General features: G+C 47.8%; 1 protein-coding gene across 2 annotated transcripts in view; it reads left to right on the top strand.

The window, feature by feature from the left end:
* SCMH1 (sex comb on midleg homolog 1 (Drosophila)) overlaps positions 1-16,127 on the top strand; it is a 62,398-nt gene that overhangs the window by 36,312 nt on the left and 9,959 nt on the right. The window contains exons 9-13 of one of the 2 annotated variants that reach the window (XM_015411692.1): positions 1,930-2,162; positions 4,253-4,379; positions 8,412-8,612; positions 9,932-10,114; positions 12,750-12,881. In XM_015411692.1, coding sequence (XP_015267178.1) covers positions 1,930-2,162; positions 4,253-4,379; positions 8,412-8,612; positions 9,932-10,114; positions 12,750-12,881 — 876 coding nt within the window. The remainder of the gene's footprint in view (positions 1-1,929; positions 2,163-4,252; positions 4,380-8,411; positions 8,613-9,931; positions 10,115-12,749; positions 12,882-16,127) is intronic. The other variant, XM_015411693.1, reaches the window with a different exon arrangement.

Below are 16,127 nucleotides of genomic sequence, written 5' to 3'. Positions count from 1 at the left end.
TCCTCCAGGAAACACCTCTTATAGGAAAAGAGAGCCAGTTTGGTGTAGTGGTTAAGAGCGCAGACTCTTAATCTGAGAGAACCGGGTTTGATTCTCCACTCCTCCCCATGCAGCTGCTGGTGTGACCTTGGGTCAGTCATAAGTTCTTTCAGAGCTGTTCTCTCAAGGGCAGTTCTCAGGAGAGCTCTCTCAGCCCCACCTACCTCACAGGGTATCTGTTGCGGGGAGGGGAAGGGAAAGGGATTGTAAGTCGCTCTGAGACTCCTTCCGGTAGTGAAGGGTGGGGTATAAATCCAATCTCCTCCCCCCCCCTCCTTCTTCACTTTACCCTGGCCTCAGGGCAGGAATAGAGCACTCAGAGTCTATCTTGGAGATGGCCTGTGGCCAGCTACCTGGGCTTATCTAAGCTGCACCTGATTGTAGCTCACTATGTACACCATCGGCTTCACCGTATCTGTATTTTGCCCTTGGGTTCATACAGCCGTGAGTTGTCTCGTGCTTAGAGCCACCTTCTAAAAATTGCCTAGAGAACCGTATTAGTTGTGTATTCCCACATACGTGATACATATTTGCACCTTTGCACAAGTGAGGGAGAGGAAAATGTGAACCCGAGGGAGAAATGAGGGTGTGTTGGTACAGGATTGCCTGGGAGCAGGGGCAGGAGGCAGTGAGGGGCCAAGACAAAGGCTAAGCAACCAAATGAACCCATGTTTCAGTCACATTAACCTGTAGTCAGACAGGCAAGCTGAAGTTCCACCGATACCTCTGCTGATTTCTCAGTGTTTTCCTTGTAAGTAGGACACGTCCTCTGCAAGCAGGGTCAGCCGTACCCTCACAGCTTTAGAAAGGCTGTTGCCATCCCCGTAGCATTTGCAAGTTACTAACGTAGCAATTAATTTCTTATGGCATGTTGTGTCGTGTCACAGTCTCAGAGTCGGGTGCTGGGAAACTATCACAGAGGCATGGAATCATCCTGCGATCTAAGCTCAAGCCTGTAAAGATGAGTTCATCTGCTTTCGTATGGATGGTTTTGTTCGTTTTTACATCCCTCAAAGCAGCGAACCACCTCGTAAAATAAACGTAAATTACACATGAGATTATAAAAACGAGACCTAATGTGCAGGTAGCCTGTAAAAAGGGAGTAAACCATCTACAGAGAAATACATAGGGTGGGTTAACATTCCCACGGGGTATGGTGGTGAGCATAAATGAAAATAAAAATCTGGGCTGACAATTGTAAGGTTGGCTGCCTTATGAAAGGCTAGTGAAGATGGTACCAAGTGGGCTTTTCAGGGAAGGGAATGGGCAACCACAGAGAAGGCCCTGTGCCATCTGACTACCTGACGTCCCTCAGAAGGCGTGGGAACACACGGGTTTGGATCCCAGGTGCCCTCTGGACTCGTGAAAGAGGAGGCAGGCTATTTTTGCCAATTCTGTGCTCTCACTGCTGCAGCCCATTTCAACCCCTCCCATGATGTCTCTGGGGATCCACTGACCCAAGAGAATCAGCAAAGTTTGCATTGCACAGCTCCTCTGAAACGGCATAGGATCCAAGCCATGGAGCAAAATCTGTCTGGATGATCTCAGTGGCAGAAAACGTTCACATTGGGCGTGCATTCATCCTCACATTGTCAAATGTGAACCTTTGCTTCTATTTTCAAATTGTTCTTAATACAAAAGGAAAGGTCCAGCAGTCAAGCCAAGGCATGCTGTTTCCAGAGGGGGGAAATAAAGAAGTCTTAAGGATAGATTTTCCACATTGTGTGTAGGGTCTTTGACTGCATATTTATGACTCTTCACTTCAAGACCGATAGTGCTGCTTCAAGATCCCTGATTTTGTGGTGGTTGGGTACCTTTGGTCAGGGATTATACCTTTTTTTTTGGCCCAAGGCTGTGGTGACACACACTTTGTCTTCTCTTCTGTGGCAGTGGTGATTCCCAAGAGCTCGTTCCCTGTCCCCGATGTGATCTCTGACAAGAGCAGTATGCACAGTGGCTCAAAGACCATGCTGGACCATCAGCCTGGGCAGAGGGGTCGCAAACCCGGTCGGAAGCGAGGCCGGACACCGAAGGCTCTGACCACCCACCCCATCCCTGCCCCCTCAAAGGCAGTGGAACCTTTGAAATTCCCCAAAAAGAGGGGACCAAAGCCCGGCAGTAAGGTAGGTTGATGGGGTGTGCACGGCTGCACATTTGTACATTCCTCTATTAAAGCTGTCCCAGCCAAGACCTAGAGCTAGAGCCAGGCATCAGTATTCTAGGGCTCAGGATATTATAACAGTGGACATGGTTATCCCCCAGAGCGTTAGCTAGCTTCCAGTATTAGGTTACACTCAAAAGACGTTGGAGCAAAAGGCCTCTGTCCCAGGAAGCCAGTTACAATGCACTTATTCTGGAGGAGTGTTTACTAACATCACGATTCAAAAGGGCTGTGTTTGTTCGTTTCTTTAGAATTTTGTGTTTATTTTTTTGCTGTCAAGTCTCTTCTGACTTTTGGTGACCTCAATCGGTTTTTAGGCAAGAGATGTTCGGGGGTGGTTTGCCATTGCCTGCCTCTGCATTGCAACCCTGGTATTCCTTGGTGGTCTCTCATCCAAATACTGATCTGGGCCAGCCCTGCTGAGCTTCCAAGAACTGACAAGATCAGGCTTGCCTGGGCTATCCAGGTCTCAGGGCATATACTCACCCAAACATACCCAGTTTTCATAGATCCAAAAACTGATGATACTTTCTTAAACCTCTAGTTAAAGCTATCTGTGTTTGATGAATGTAGTCCTGTGTTGTGTGCCAGAGACAATTGGCATTTTAGAGGGAGATCCATGTACATCTTTCGCATATTCTTAAAACATTAAAAAGATAGTGATTCTTTATTTTTAATGCCCTATCCTAGTCTAGAACTTAAATTATTGCCTATATATTCTTCTTTGAAAGGTTTCGAGTCATTGCTTTGACCATAAATCAATGTACAAATCCAAATAAAACAACCGGTGACGTAATATAAATTTAAATTGGGTACATCCCAGACGGCCTCTTCTTCTTTCACCATTTCGTACATCTCAGGCAGCTGGCTTCTCCCTGGAAACAGGTTAAGACCTATTTATTCCACCAGGCATTTGGAAACTGAGAGTGTATCAGTTGCTGATCTTTGTAATGTTAATTGTACTTTTTTTTTAATTAGTTCTACATTTGGCTTGACTGTGCATTTATTGGATTTTCTTTTTTTTGTTTCTTAAATAATTTCATTTTATTATTAAGGACGCATGTCTTTGTGAACCTTTCTGATAAATCCTGTTAATAAGTAAATAAAAATTCATTCTGTTGAAACGGCGCTGTCACTGATAAGCGCTTGCTGCGGCTGTTCAAATATTATCAGTGTTTTGTAACGCCTACCACCTGCCGTCTCAGTCAGGACACCGCCTTGTGCTCTAATTTGCCATTTTTCATAACTCAGATACCCAAATATTTTCAAAATGCCTCACAGGCTTCTGGGTGGCAACAAGTGCTACTGAGAGCTGAAGGCCCCTGATGCCCCCCCCCCCTTAAAGCAAAGCAGCTCCTCGTTTGGCCAGTAGTCGGCTGGGAGGCTGCTGAGGACTTCTGTATGTGAGCTCAGAGAACGCTCAGGAGGCAAAGGAGTAACAGACATATTTAAACCAGACAGTCTTGCTTTAAAACTTCAGTTCCTTGTCACTGACTAAACTCTCCACAGCCCCTCTTATTGATTACTGTTGCCTTGGGTCATTTTTATCCGCTGCCTGTAAACCTGATCACTAATACTGCCCTCCTAAGAAAGAGTTGCACCTTTCTAAACCCACTGACTGGACTTGGAAGGTTGTAACTCTCTGTTTAGGATTGCACTGTGACTCACCATTTCTTCCTGATTTCCTTCCGAGCATGCTGTCCATGCTATGTTATCTATCCCTGGCAGTTTCTTCTGCCTGCTGAATTCCACCCCCCACCCCCCCCCCCGATTCGAGCTTTTTTATTTAATTATTTACTTGACTTATACCCCACCTTTCTCCCTAGTGAGGACCAAAGTGGCTTACATTGTTCTCCTCCATTTTATCCTCACAACAGCCCAGTAGAGGTGGGTTAGGCTGAAAGTGTGGGATTGGCCCAAGGTCACCCAGCAGGCTTCCTTGGCAGAGTAGGGATTCAAACCTGGCTCTTCCAGACCCCAGTCTGACACTCTAACCACCATGCCCCACTGGCTGTCTGGCTTATTAATCTCTCTCTCCTTTGTTTTCTCCAGAGGAAGCCTCGAACTCTGCTGAATCCAGCCCCCACCTCCCCTACAACCAGCACTCCTGAACCTGATACGAGTACAGTGCCCCAAGATGCGGCAACAATCCCCAGCTCTGCCATGCAGGCCCCTACAGGTACGTGATGTGGTCTGCTGTCCTTTCTGGGCATTTGGTTAAGCGGACGTAAGGGAGACTGGAGCAGTGGCAGTCATCAGTGTGACAGCAGGAAGCTAGGGTGACCTAAGAAACACAAGTAAACAGGGTTATGAGAGTCAAAGGTTCTCCCTCCCATTTTCCTTCATCTCTCCGTTGGAGTGTGCATATGCACATAACTCTGGAGTTGCAGCAGAAATGTCAGAAGCCTTTGAAGATGACTCATAAGCTTTTCATCGTGACATTCATCCTGGAATCGTGAGGCAGCAGTTGAATTAGACTCCCAGGCAGGGGACTAGACTTGTATGCTGTGGTGGTTCAGAAGACATTGGCTTGTTCTCCTTCTTAAGAAGCTTCCACAGGGTATGGATTTACACATGCCTGCGGCATACCGAAGTAGTCTCTTTCCCCCCACTTCTCATCTCCTAGCATGTTGTTATTCTTTTACGCATACCCATGTGGTGTGGAGAGAGAGGGTGTTTAGGGTAACGTGCAGAATGGTAGTGCTTTTTTGGCTGCATGGTAATGCCTGATCTGAGAAATGCCCCCTTTTTTGTACTTTTGCCTATATGAGTAATGAAAGAAAACACAGCTAAGAAAAACAAAGCTATAATGTGGTCGGTGAAATGTGCAAATCCACAGTGTCACTTCAAGAACTGCTGGTCTGCAATGTGAGCGGTCCAGTAAGTTCTGCCAAGCACCATCTGCTGGTAAGTGCATGCTCTGAACAGTTCCATCAGATCGAAATGCATCCTGTGGCGGGGCAGCTTTGTCTGCAGTCATCTACATTTCAAACTGCACCACCAGCAGTTGGATATTGGTCGCAACCCTCCCCGCTTCACCTCCTAGTTACTCATTTTTGCCACTTGATTTGGAAGGTCTCCATCTTGGCTGGTAACGGCATGCATGCACGCTCCCATCTCCTTGTCCAGAAAGCTTCACTAGTTGAGCGCTGTTTGTGCTTAGAAATGCCTTTAACCATCACAAGTGGAAGATCTGCCATAAAGCCAGCAACATTTTTTAAAAAGTGCAAGTCTTTTGTAGGTATTCACATAGCGGTTTTCACAGTTCTTTGCCGGTGGATTGATGCAAGTGTATCTTTTTGCTGTTCCTGCTTTTCTCTACCCCTCATCACCTCCATGCTGACCAACAGATTGATTGGTCACAAGATGGCTGAACTCCTCCTTCCAGTCTGGATGGGAAAGATCACTGCAGGCAAGGAGCTTGCTTACCTGTGAGGCACAGCTTGGGTTCCATTGTGGCTGAACTGTTTGAACATTATCTTAGGAGTCCAGTAGCGGCTTAAAAGCCTCGCAAGACATATTTCAGCATGAGCTTTTGTGAGTCACTTCCTCTGCATCTGAAGAGGTTAGCTATGACTCATGAAAGCTCATTCTGAAAGAAATTTTTGTTCAGCTTTTAAGGTGCTACTGGACTCCTGTGCAATTCTGCCACAAGATTCGGGTCCCATAGCACCTTAGAGGCCAACAAAATTTCCAGGGTATGAGCTTTTGAGAGTCAAAGCTCCCTTCATCAGATAGGTTTACTGCAGACCAGCACAGTTACCTACCTGAAACTTTGGGCTTTTCCCCTGCACTTATTATTTTCATCCCTTGTGTGCCCGTACTGCATCCAGGGGATTTTGCTTTTCAGCATATATTTTGCTCCCCCTAGTGTTCATTTTGATATTTCATCTTTGCATCTCCAGATTATTTCCATGCATTGGGGGGGGGGGGAGTTTTTTCATGTGTGTGTGTGTGTGTGTGTCCACCTGAAAGTCATGGCGACCTCTGGTGATTGACCCCTACTGGGGGCCTGGAGGATATTCAGAGAGGTGGCTGAATAAAGCCTGCCCCTGTCCTCCTGACTGCTGGTATTCCGAGAAGGTCTCCCATCCAAGCACTTGCCAGAGTCGACCCTGCTTAGCTTCCAAGATCTGACGAGATCAGGCTTGCCTGGGCTATCCAGGTCAGGGCTGTTTCCCTGCATTTTTAAAGTGCTCGGGAATAAACCAGTGATACAGTGATGACATACCAAAGCGACCACTGGAGGGAACAAAACACATGTGGAAGAGAAAAAAGAAGCTGCCACCCGTGCCTCGCTACGATATTTAAGTTCCATAAATCCAGTTATAACACTGATGATGTGAAATTTTAAATGTGACATTTTTTGTAGCAATTCTAACGGAGAAGATTGTAGTGTAAGAAATGAAGTGAGACATACGTACTTTTTCTCTCTCTACTGAAGGACCTCTCTTCTAGCCCACATTGGTGGTTCTGCCCTCCGGTGCTGGGATCACCAGGCTGCTTGGTGAGCTCACTCTGGAGCAGGCCACATAGAACTGTCCATTTAAGAATCAGTCGTCTGTTAAGTCAACTCCTGCCACCTTCCACGAAAGTGATGGCCTCTCTACTTGTGTTCCTGGATTGTTTTGCTCATATGGAGACTGTGTTGTTCTGAGCACCTCAGGGTGATCTTGCTGGTACTTGGCCTGTGCAGCTCAGTGCACTGCAGGAGTACTATGTGCAAATGTCTTTGCCGCATTCCTAAGTTGCCTCCTCCTTGTAGCGTTGGTGTATCTGGCTCGACGTTTGCTAGGAGCTTTCTTGGGGGCAGTAAGAGGTGAGAGGTGTGAGGGGGAGTTGGTGTGAGGGAGTGGTGATGTGGTGGAGATTTCTTCAGGTTCATGAGGGAGGCACGCATCAAAGTGGCTCCTAGAAATGTCCTTTAATATCTCCCCATAAACATTCATACCCTGGCCCTGCTCCTACACCTGACAGACACCGGCCTGTCTGGTGTGTGTGTGTGGGGGGGGCTTGTATTTAAAGGCATCGGGGAGGCTGGGCCAGCAGCAGTGCTAAGGCAATCCTGCTGAGCCAAACCTCCCTGGCAGCTGTAAGCATCCCACCTCCTCTCTTACACCTGATAGGCAGCTGCCTGTCCAACATAGGAGGGGGAGGGTTGAGGAGTATAAGAAGCCACTGTGGAGGCAGGGTTGGCAGGATCACTAAGGCATTACTGCTGGGGCAGGCTCCCTCATGGCTTTAAGCACCCTGCAACTGCTGCTGCACCTGACAGACAACCAACTGCCTGTTAGGTGTAGGAGGTGGGGGGAGTGTGTTGTAAGCCATCCCACCTCCTCTCCTATACCTGACAGGCAGCTGCCTGTCCAGTGTAGGAGGGGGAGGAGGGAGGAGTATTAGAAACCACAGTGGAGGTGGGGCTGCACCTGACAGACAACCGCCTGTTAGGTGGGGGGAGTGTGTTGGAAGCCATCAGAGATGCTGGGCCAGCAGCATTACTGAACCTCACAGGTGGTTCTTGGCCACTCCTGATTTCCTCAATTGTCATTAGCTCTTTGCAGTCCCCCGTTACTGTTGGGTTTTTTTACCTCAGAACACTGAGCTCTGCAGCTTACCAGAGAGTGGGGGGTACAGAGAGGCAGCTGCCTGGCAGCTGCATAGGAATCAATGGGGGGCACATTTTCCCCCTTTTGACCCACTTAGGGGTTGAATTTCTAAAAATCCCTTCTTAGCGAGCACCTACGCCACGGTAGGAGCGCTCTCCCTGAATTTGGTGTCTCTAGGTCCAGCAGTTTGGCTTGGGCATTGATTTTACGGTGAGGGGACTTATATATATATAGATGGGCACGCCAGCAATGAAACAATGGGCTGAAAAGCCCTTTGCTACAACAGAGTAGCATGGCTACCCCTCTGGACTTGTTCATGCAGCAGTATTTGACAGACTGGATTATATAAATAAGAAAGCAAGGCTTTTCTTCCCTAGTCAGCCTGGAACTCAGCCACAGTTGCTTCCTGTGGGATGAAGGCTCTCCATTTGTGCACCTGCTTGATGGTTAAAGCATTAGGGCCAGTCCTCCAAGGCTCAGCCAAACTCTGTGACCGGGGATAGTGTTTCAGCAGCAGAGATGGTGGATCTGGGGGAGCTATGGTTATCCGAAAGGTGTCTTCATGTTTCTCTCAGTTATCGGAACCATCTTGTCTTTCTCCACAGTTTGTATCTACTTGAATAAGAACGGGAGCACTGGGCCTCACCTGGACAAAAAGAAAGTCCAGCAGTTACCTGACCATTTTGGGCCAGCTCGAGCATCCGTGGTCCTCCAACAGGCAGTTCAAGCTTGCATCGACTGTGCTTACCACCAGAAAACTGTCTTCTCGTTCCTGAAACAAGGCCACGGAGGCGAGATTATTTCAGGTGAAGAGCACCGCAGTGGTTTCCTTGTTCTGCCCAGTTCTTGACTGTATGCTTCAGAGGGGACATTTTGACCGCCCATGGCCTAGTTGTGTCTTTTCATCTGTCTCAAAGAATGAAAGAGAAGAGAGTTTGTATAGTTACATTATGAAGTAGTGCTGGCTACAGGCTTAGACAGCTTTAAAAGAGGATTAGACAGATTCATGGAGGATGGGTCTATCAGTGGCGACTAGCCGTGGTGACTCGGGGGAACCTGCATGTTCAGGTGCACCCAGCCTTGAATCATGTGCTTTCTAGAAGACTGTGGGAAGGGTGGCCCCTTGCTCTTGTGGCAGTTTCATTGAAGTCAGTCGATCTTCTTCAGACTTTCAAGGCCTTTTGCTGCTAGACATGATTTATTTTATTATTAGATTTGTCTCTGTTTTCGTTAATGCGCTCAAGGCAGCTTACGAAAATCAGATTTGCACCAGTTCAAAGGAGAAACCAGTTCCCTCTCAAACAGACAGGTAGCCACTGTAATTGCTTTAGTATAGGTGTGATATGTTGACTCTGACTAGCCCTTGATAACTGGCAGGCCGCTTCATTTTTGCACAAATGGAAGTTTCTGAGTTGTCTTTCAGGGCAGCCCCATGTCAAGCACTTTACAGCAGTCCAACTGCAAGATTACAAAGGCATAGACCACCTCAGAACTCCCTTAAACTGCATCACAGGAGCCTGGTTCTGTTAGGGACCCCTGCAGCCCAGCGGGAGAAGGGGTATCTACTCCTCCTCAATGTGCCGAGGGGGAGCTATTTTGCTCACGCCCCCCCCCCAGCCCATTTTGATTCAGAAAAATGGCACAGCTGGGGAAACAGGATCTCCTCTTTCCCCCTGTGCTGTGGTGGTCCTGGACAGAACTGTAACCCTGTTACACAATTTAAAGGCATTCCTAGAGGAAACTCACTCTCTAAAATGGTGGTACATCTGTGGGGACGCCCGACTCTTATACCTTGGCCTTTAGAATCGTGAGTTTTGAAGAAATTTAAAATTGGCATGTGGCTGAGTGTCCCTGGGTTGGTCCTAATAAAAGGTATTACAGGGATTATCTTTGCAGCTTCTTGGATTTTACTTTTGACTGACACAGCTGTAAACATTTCACATCAGAAGAGAACTTTTGGGGAGTCAGAGGAGGCACTGGATTCATACCGCAGCCCTGTCATGTGTTGATGAATACAAGTATGAACATCCACATCACCAGTGGCGAGAGGCACTGTATGATCCAGGACTTCCAGTCCGTCACAGGAGAGCTTTAAGACATTTGTCTATGTCCTTTCCGCCACCAGCTGTGTTCGATCATGAGCAGCACACCTTGAACTTGCCAGCTGTCAACAGCATCACGTACGTCCTCCGCTTCCTCGAGAAGCTCTGCCACAACCTCCGCAGTGACAACCTCTTCGGCAACCAACCGTTCACTCAGCACCACATGCATCACTCCCGCGAGTACGACCACGACAGGTACCTACCAGGTAGGAGCTGGGGCTGAGGGGGACTGTTGCAGTCATTGCCCCAGGTGGAACAACATTCCCACCAAGCAAAGTTCAAAGTCACCAGAGGAAGGCAGGAGGACAAGTGGTGTCCCCCCCCTCCCCCCGGGTTTTGCTGGTGAGCAATTCTTGCTGCCTTTTGCTTGCAGGCTTCACTTGGGCAACACTCCTGAACTTTGGAGGGTCAGCAGTTTTAGTCTTTTCCAACCAGAGCAACAGAGAGTTTTCTTATAGTATCATAAAACTAACATGTTTATTGGGGCATGAGTTTCCACGGGCCAGAGCTCACCAGCAGATGAATGAAGCTGCAGCGGTGTGTGTGTGTGTGTGTGTGTGTGTGTCTATATGTATGTAAACACAAACAGAGTTAGTGGAAGAGCCTCTGCTTTGCATGCAGAAGGTTCCAGGTTCAATTCCCAGCATCTCCAGCTAGAAGGACCAAACACTAGGTGATGGGAAAGACCTCTGCCTGAGACCCTGGAGAGCCGCTGCCAGGCTGAGTAGACAGTATTGACCTTGATGGACTGAGGGTGATTCAGTATAAGGCAGCTCCATTTGTTCATTTGAAGGATGGGAGAATGTTTATTTAGAGCAGGGGTGTCAAACATAAGGCCCGGGGGCTGGAACCGGCCGGTCCAGGGCTCTTATGCAGCCTGCGAGCAACTATTGCAAGGGAGGGAACAGGAGACTGCTCGGGGGGGTGGGTGGGCAAAGCCACTCCAAATGTGGCTTCAGCAGGGCGGAACAACCTTGTCCACAGTAGTCAAGCAGCGTGGGAGTGTCTGCCCAGTGCTATACCACTAGCTCTCCAGTCCACCCATATGGGTTTTCCTTTGCAGCCCCCTCCCAGTTCACGGGGCCTTGCAGTGAGGATACACCAACAGAGCTTCTTAGCTGCTGTGTTTAATACAATTTATATCTCCGGTACCTAGCATTACATTTTATGGTACACATGACCAGGCCCGACAAAGTGACATTTATGTCAAATCCGGCCCTCATAACAAATGAGTTTGACACCTCTGATTTAGAGGATTTTCCTCTGCCCCTCTACTAAAAATAGTGGCTTATAAGTAAAAGTATAAAGGCCTATAAAATGGATCCAGACAGTTCCCCCCCACACACACACCATTCAACGTCACCCAATTCCTCTCCATACTAAAGACTCACATGGCTTTTGGGCATGTAGGTCTCATGATTTGCAGCTTAGCCTTTTTTGAGGGGGGGGTCCCCCTCCTTCCTGTCTCACCGACAAAAAAGGTGATTAGATCCAGCCTAGTGAGGTGCAACAATTGAAATACTGCGAAAGAAGAAAACAAGAAAGTAGCAGCAAACCCTCAGATAAACCATAAAACTAGCCATCCAATCCCAGTTCACTTACAAAAGCAATAAAACCAGGAATTAACCACTTCAGGATAGAACCCTCCCACAGTCTTAAGATGTAAGCAAGTTCCACTAACTGTCCAGAACATAAAAGGGACCAAAGTCCTGCCAGAACAGTAAACAGTCCAGTTAGAGAGTGTGTGGACGATTACCAGCCTGTGCTTAATTGCCAAAGGTAAGAGGAGTGGTCTGTGTAAAGTAGGACAAAGCGTTTCACACATGTTGGAGACATCATTTATAAGCAGGACTGTGTGTCCTGGGCAGATAAATACCTCAGATTGTGTGCTATGCATAACTTATGGAAAGCAACCTTGCAAAAAGTGTGGTGGCATCCTTTACAGTAAGGTTAAAGATCCTGCTTCGAATGGCAAGTTGGCGGCACTGTTCATAGATGTCAAATGACAGACCACCCTCCAAAGAGTCCCCTGTGCCATCACAGCGGATTCAGGGACATGCTGTCGCTTTTTTTGTGGGGAGCTAGTCCGGGTTTGCAATTTGCGTGCTTTTGATGCTGGCTGTGGGCTCCCTCTGCAAAGAGGGCTTTCGCCAGGGTCCTTTGTGGTGGGGCAGGAGGCATCTGGAGTGCGCTTCCAGTTTGTGCATGCTTCCCTCAGTGGTTGCGCACATCTGTTTGAACTTGCTTGCAACAAATAGGTATATCTTTCAGAGCTGGGGGGAGAACAGAGAACAAGCAGACAGACATCTGTCTACATGCACTCATTTTGAGTAGTTTCTTCTGACAGTCTTCTAGCTAATAGATGCAGTTCAGAATCATGTTCTCTGCACTGAGGAGTTTCTTTGAATGTCTCAGTGCTCAGATTTGTGTAGTTTTAATCTGCCTTGTAAATATCGCCTCTTTACCCCTCTTTAAAAGGCAGCACTTCTCTTTACAATTTTGATGTTCAAACATATTCACTGGAAACAAGGAGCTCAGTTTCCCCTTACCATGTTTTCCAGTATAGTATTCCAAACCCCTGTGAAAAGCTCCTCTGCCAGAGATCAAGACCAGATAGTAGACTTTATGTGAATTTACAGTGGGAAGCTGTACTAGACAATAGATGTCATCCCTTTCTTGGCAATGGGGGGGGGGGGTTGTGCTATGAACCATCTACATCTGTGTTCCCTCTTCAGGGGAGGTAAAAAACTGGCAGGTAAAAAACTGACCACCCCAGAGAATTGAACAAGGGTGGAATTTCTCAGGAAGATGCCTAAGTGGGCTTGTTCTCTCTTCCCCTAGACAGAAGCATTTCGTTAGACGGCTCTCTGCAGGGACCAGGCCGGGGTACAAAGAGATATTCCCAAGATTCCCCTCCATACAGTGCTCCTCTCTCCCCCAAGTTACCAAAGAATGACCGTCACCCTTTGGAAGGTGAGCACAGCGTCTGGTCCCTAGCTTGGCTTTTGAGGATGACTGGTTCAGCAAGCCAAGGCCCATAGAACTGTCATCATGAGGTCACGTTTGCAGGATTCAAGCCCACTATTCTGCCTCCAGCTTGGCTGTTCATTGCTTAGAGCTTATCTGGACAGTGGCTTCCTTGGATTGGCTCTTGAATGCACAGCCAGGATTGCTGGAATAAGGGACATAATTACTTCCGCAAGTCCGGCTGCACAGGGCAGTTTGGGTCCCCATCAGCCGCGCACACCGATGAAAATGGAAGCAGTCTCACACATATGAACTGAAAGGTCATAACTCAGTTGTAGCACAGTATCTACTTTGCTTGCTAAAGATGCCAAGTTCAATTCCTGGTATCTCTAGTTAAAGGGCTTGGATAGTCGGTGGTGTGAAAATACCCTTGAGGCCCTGGAGAGCTGCTGCCAGTCAGAGTAGACAGTAGAGACCATGATAGATCAGTGGTCTGACTTAGGATAGAGCAGCTTCATATGTTCAAGAGTTACCTGTTCAGATTTTACTGAATTTTGCTGGATGTCCCCAGAAGGGCGTTGCACTCCTTGGATAACAACACGCTGATGGTCCCCGGCCCTAAGGATATCCAGCTGTCCTGTCCCCAACCTGGTGGAACTCTGCCAAATGCTGTCAGGGCCCTGTGGGACCTTACACAATTCCACAGGGCCTGCAAGGCAGAGATGTTCCACCAGGCTTCTGGTTGAGGACAGCAATGGTTTTTTTATCTCAGCTGGCACCCTCCTCAGTTTTCCATGCTTGTTTCGACCTCTTTCCCCTTCCCGCGAAGCGGCCAGCAGTCTATAATATAGGCAGGGGTTATTTCCTGCAGGAGTGCACAGGAGCGGAGTTCTGGCAGTAAAGAGCCCAGGGGGTGGGCACATGCAACAAGCCTCACCCCCTGCTCTCAGCAGCCCTCAGTCAGAGCAAGAAGCAGCCAGGTAAGTTGCAGAGCCCCCCGCCCCCCCGGTCCAAAACAGTCCAGTGGCACCTTTAAGACCAAGTTTTATTCAGGTACAAGCTCTCCATTCTCTGCGAGGACAGAACTGCACGCCCCCCCCCCAATAGCTAGCAATCCAAAACAGTCCAGTGGAGCCTGAGCGGTGGGTGTTGCCTTCTGACACACTTCCGGTGATGTCAGAGGGTGTGGCATATGCAAATACGTTATCCTAATGAGATGTGTTAATGAGCTCCTGCACCTCTTTTTCTACGAAATGACCCCTGAATATAGGAATAACTAATTATAAGTACTACTATTTGCCATCTGTTTTTTAAAATGTAATTTGATAAGATTTATTGTTTTATCTGGTTATTGTTTGTAATGCTACTGTACATCACCCAGAGCCCTATGATAGTAGGGATGGGGCTATTCATACATTTAATAAATAGAAAAATAAAAATCACACCAGAGGGGGTGGGTAAGGTATTCCTTTGTACCTCTTCCAGCAATTGCTGTGTGCCTTGAAGAACAAAGCTTTTCTTTTCTTCAACACAGTATAAAATTACTCCATTGTATTCATATAGTCCAAATAACAGTGTGTTTACAAAACTGTGTTACAATCTTGGGCCCACATTTGAACAAGGCCTCCTGTGTGTCTGACCTGTTCATATATGTCTTGTGTACTACAGGTTTTATTCCTCTGCCTCCGTAGAACACTCAGGGCCCGGACCTGGTCAGACCATGCTAGCCCAGTCTCGTCAGATCTTGCAAGTTAAGCAGAGTCAGCCCTGGTTAGTACTTGGATGGTCCAGGGTAGCTATGTAGAGAAAGGCAATGGCAAACCACCTCCATTCATCTCTTGCCCTGAAGACCCTATGGTGTTGCAGTGAGTTGGCTGTAACTTGACGGCACTTTTCACCCCCAGAACACTGGGGACATTTAAGGTTGCCTGCCAATAATTCTCATCTGAGAGACAATAACAAGGGAACTAGGGTAGTCATCTGTGTCTCTTCTACTGCCCTGCTTTTACACCCTTCATGTCAGCATAATATATCCTCCCAGTATAGCATAAACCTGCCTGATCTCTGAGGCCTGCAATGGAGGCCCTTCTCTGCCCCCATCTGGATCATGCATGTGGTCCTGCAAGGAAGGCTTTTTCACTGTGATTATAGAGTATTCTCTTCACAGAGTCTGGTAGAGCAATTGCCTTAATCTCATGTTTAGTTGCTGAGTGAAGATCTTTTTTTAAAAAAAATTCCGTGTTTTTATGAGTTGACTAGCCTGATACTAGCTTTGCTACGGTATTTAACTTCTGTAAATCCAGTTATAATACTGACTAGCAGTAAAGCCCGTTGTGGAAATAAATACAACGGGATCTAGAAAGAGGCTCTGGGGGAGTGCTCTGGCTTTGGGCAAACAGTGTCATTTTGCTGTGGTGACTTCAGCAGGGTATAATGGCAGAGTCCACTGTTTTCTCCAGAGGAACTGATCTCTGCTCCCTGAAGAGCAGTTGTAATTTTGAGTGATCTGTAGCCCTCACCTGGAAATTGGCAACAATTGTTACCCAGGACGAAATGGCTGGTTTGGAGGGTGGAGTCTATGGCATTCTACCTGTCTGATGTCCCACCCCTCCGCAAACCCCACCCTCTCCAGGCTCCACCCCTCAAATCCCCAGGAATTTGCCAGCCTGGAGTTGGCAACCCCATCTCCTTCGCAGCTAACCATCAACCTACCATTATCTGCCCCTTTGACTTCAGCTGACTTCCGCCCTCCCTTCTGCAGAGCAATTGTAATTTTGAGTGGTCTCCAGCCCTCACCTGGAGATTGGCAACAATGGTTCCCCATGAGGGACTGAGTGGTTTGGAGGGTGGAGTCTATGGCATTGTACCTGTCTGAGGTCCCACCCCTCCTCAAACCTCACCCTCTTCAGGCTCCATCCCTCAAATCTCCAGGAATTTCCCATCGGGAGTTGGCAACCCTATCAGGATTGGCCCCAATATGTTTTCTCCCAAAGGCCAAAGTAGGTGACTGGACCAAACTTAGTTGCCTACCAACAGGCACTGAGGGGAAAGTAGGGTTGCCAGCTATAAGGAGGGAAATACCTGGAGTTTGGAATTTCCCATCGGGAGTTGGCAACCCTATCAGGATTGGCCCCAATATGTTTTCTCCCGAAGGGCAAAGTAGGTGACTGGACCAAACTTAGTTGCCTACCAACAGGCACTGAGAGGAAAGTAGGGTTGCCAGCTATAAGGAGGGAAATACCTGGAGTTTTG

The sequence above is a fragment of the Gekko japonicus genome, unplaced genomic scaffold, assembly GCF_001447785.1.
Source record: "Gekko japonicus isolate JY-2015 unplaced genomic scaffold, Gekko_japonicus_V1.1 scaffold112, whole genome shotgun sequence".
Taxonomy (NCBI): Eukaryota; Metazoa; Chordata; class Lepidosauria; order Squamata; family Gekkonidae; genus Gekko; species Gekko japonicus.
This window is presented reverse-complemented; position numbering and strand designations above follow the sequence as displayed.